The following is a 1182-nucleotide window of genomic DNA, read 5'->3' as shown; positions in this document are numbered from 1 at the left end:
CCCCGACGGGGGGCCGCTTTTTTTGGCTTCTTCGTCCCGCCGACGGTGCTGACGGACGTGGACGCCGCGCATGCGCGTGTTCCAGGACGAGATCTTCGGGCCTGCGCCGCCGTCACGCGCTTCGCGACGAGGCCGAGGCCGTCGCGCTGGCCAACGACTCGGCCTACGGGCTCGGCGCCGCCGTCTTCACGCGCGACCTGGCGCGCGCCCACCGCGTCGCGCGCGCCGTCGAGGCCGGCATGGTCTGGATCAACAGCAGCAACGACACCGACTACCGCGTGCCCTTTGGCGGCGTCAAGCAGAGCGGCGTCGGCAGGGAGCTGGGCGAGGCCGGCATCGAGGCGTATACCGTGGCCAAGAGCGTGCATGTCAGTCTCGAGGCGACCGAGGGGCCATGATCGGATACAAAAAGTCAAGATGAAAGGCAAATGAAAAAGTGGAAGAACATGCCAAGTGGGTGTGCACCTGAAGAATTCAATTTAGAAAAAAAAAAGTGTAAAATTCTCAAGACATGCGTAGATAGTCCTGCCATTACATCGTCTTAATCTACAGATATGACGCCTCATCCTTCACAGCCGTTGCATCATGACACCACCCGTCCCCAACTACCAGTCACTACGGCCCCGTCTATCCGCCGACAGCCTGGCCGACGGCACCCGCAATTTGCGAAAAGACGAGGCCCTTGAAGACGCCCGTCCCGAGATGCTCCGCCCAGTGACCCGCGTCCTCGAGCCTAGCCTTCCAGAGCGCCTTCTGTTCGGCGCTCAGCTCATCCCACGACTGCGCCGGCTTCCCCTTCAGCGTGTCTTCGTGCAGTTCCGCCTTGATCTGCGGTGGCACAGCGACATTCTCCTTGCCCTGCGCCTGCTCGAGATCCGCGTGAGGGATGGCGTCCTCGCGGACAACGTACACCTCGCCCTCCTGGGGTGTTGTCGCCTCGGGCACAAGGCGAGCGAGGAACTCGCCCGGCGTAAGGACCTCGGGGAGCACAGCTTCGACGGCGCGCGCGCCGCCTTCGCCGGGCGTGACCATTGTACCCTTGGGGAAGAACTCGGACGGGTCGACGCCCGACTTGAGCACGTACTGAGCGATCGCGGCGAGTATCACAACGACGACGGTCAGGAGGATGAGGGGTCGCGTAGCCTTGCTCGGCGCGCCAGAGCTACAGCGTAGCGGCTCGGG

The 1182-nt window shown here is 63.6% G+C and overlaps 2 protein-coding genes across 2 annotated transcripts in view; one reads left to right on the top strand and one right to left on the bottom strand.

The window, feature by feature from the left end:
- The window catches only part of VDBG_02594 (aldehyde dehydrogenase), a gene marked incomplete at both ends in the record, with an annotated part of 1732 nt that extends 1334 nt beyond the window's left edge, over positions 1-398 (top strand). Inside the window, one exon of the mRNA XM_003006409.1 lies at positions 86-398. Within this exon, the coding sequence (XP_003006455.1) occupies positions 86-398 (313 nt within the window). The remainder of the gene's footprint in view (positions 1-85) is intronic.
- A 229-nt stretch (positions 399-627) lies between these two features.
- Positions 628-1182, bottom strand: part of VDBG_02593 (conserved hypothetical protein) — a gene marked incomplete at both ends in the record, with an annotated part of 2404 nt that continues 1849 nt past the window's right edge. The window contains one exon of the mRNA XM_003006408.1: positions 628-1083. Within this exon, the coding sequence (XP_003006454.1) occupies positions 628-1083 (456 nt within the window). The remainder of the gene's footprint in view (positions 1084-1182) is intronic.

This window comes from Verticillium alfalfae, genomic scaffold, assembly GCF_000150825.1.
Source record: "Verticillium alfalfae VaMs.102 supercont1.3 genomic scaffold, whole genome shotgun sequence".
NCBI lineage: Eukaryota > Fungi > Ascomycota > Sordariomycetes > Glomerellales > Plectosphaerellaceae > Verticillium > Verticillium alfalfae.
Note: the sequence above shows the minus strand (reverse complement) of the source record. Positions and strands in the feature narration are given on the sequence as shown.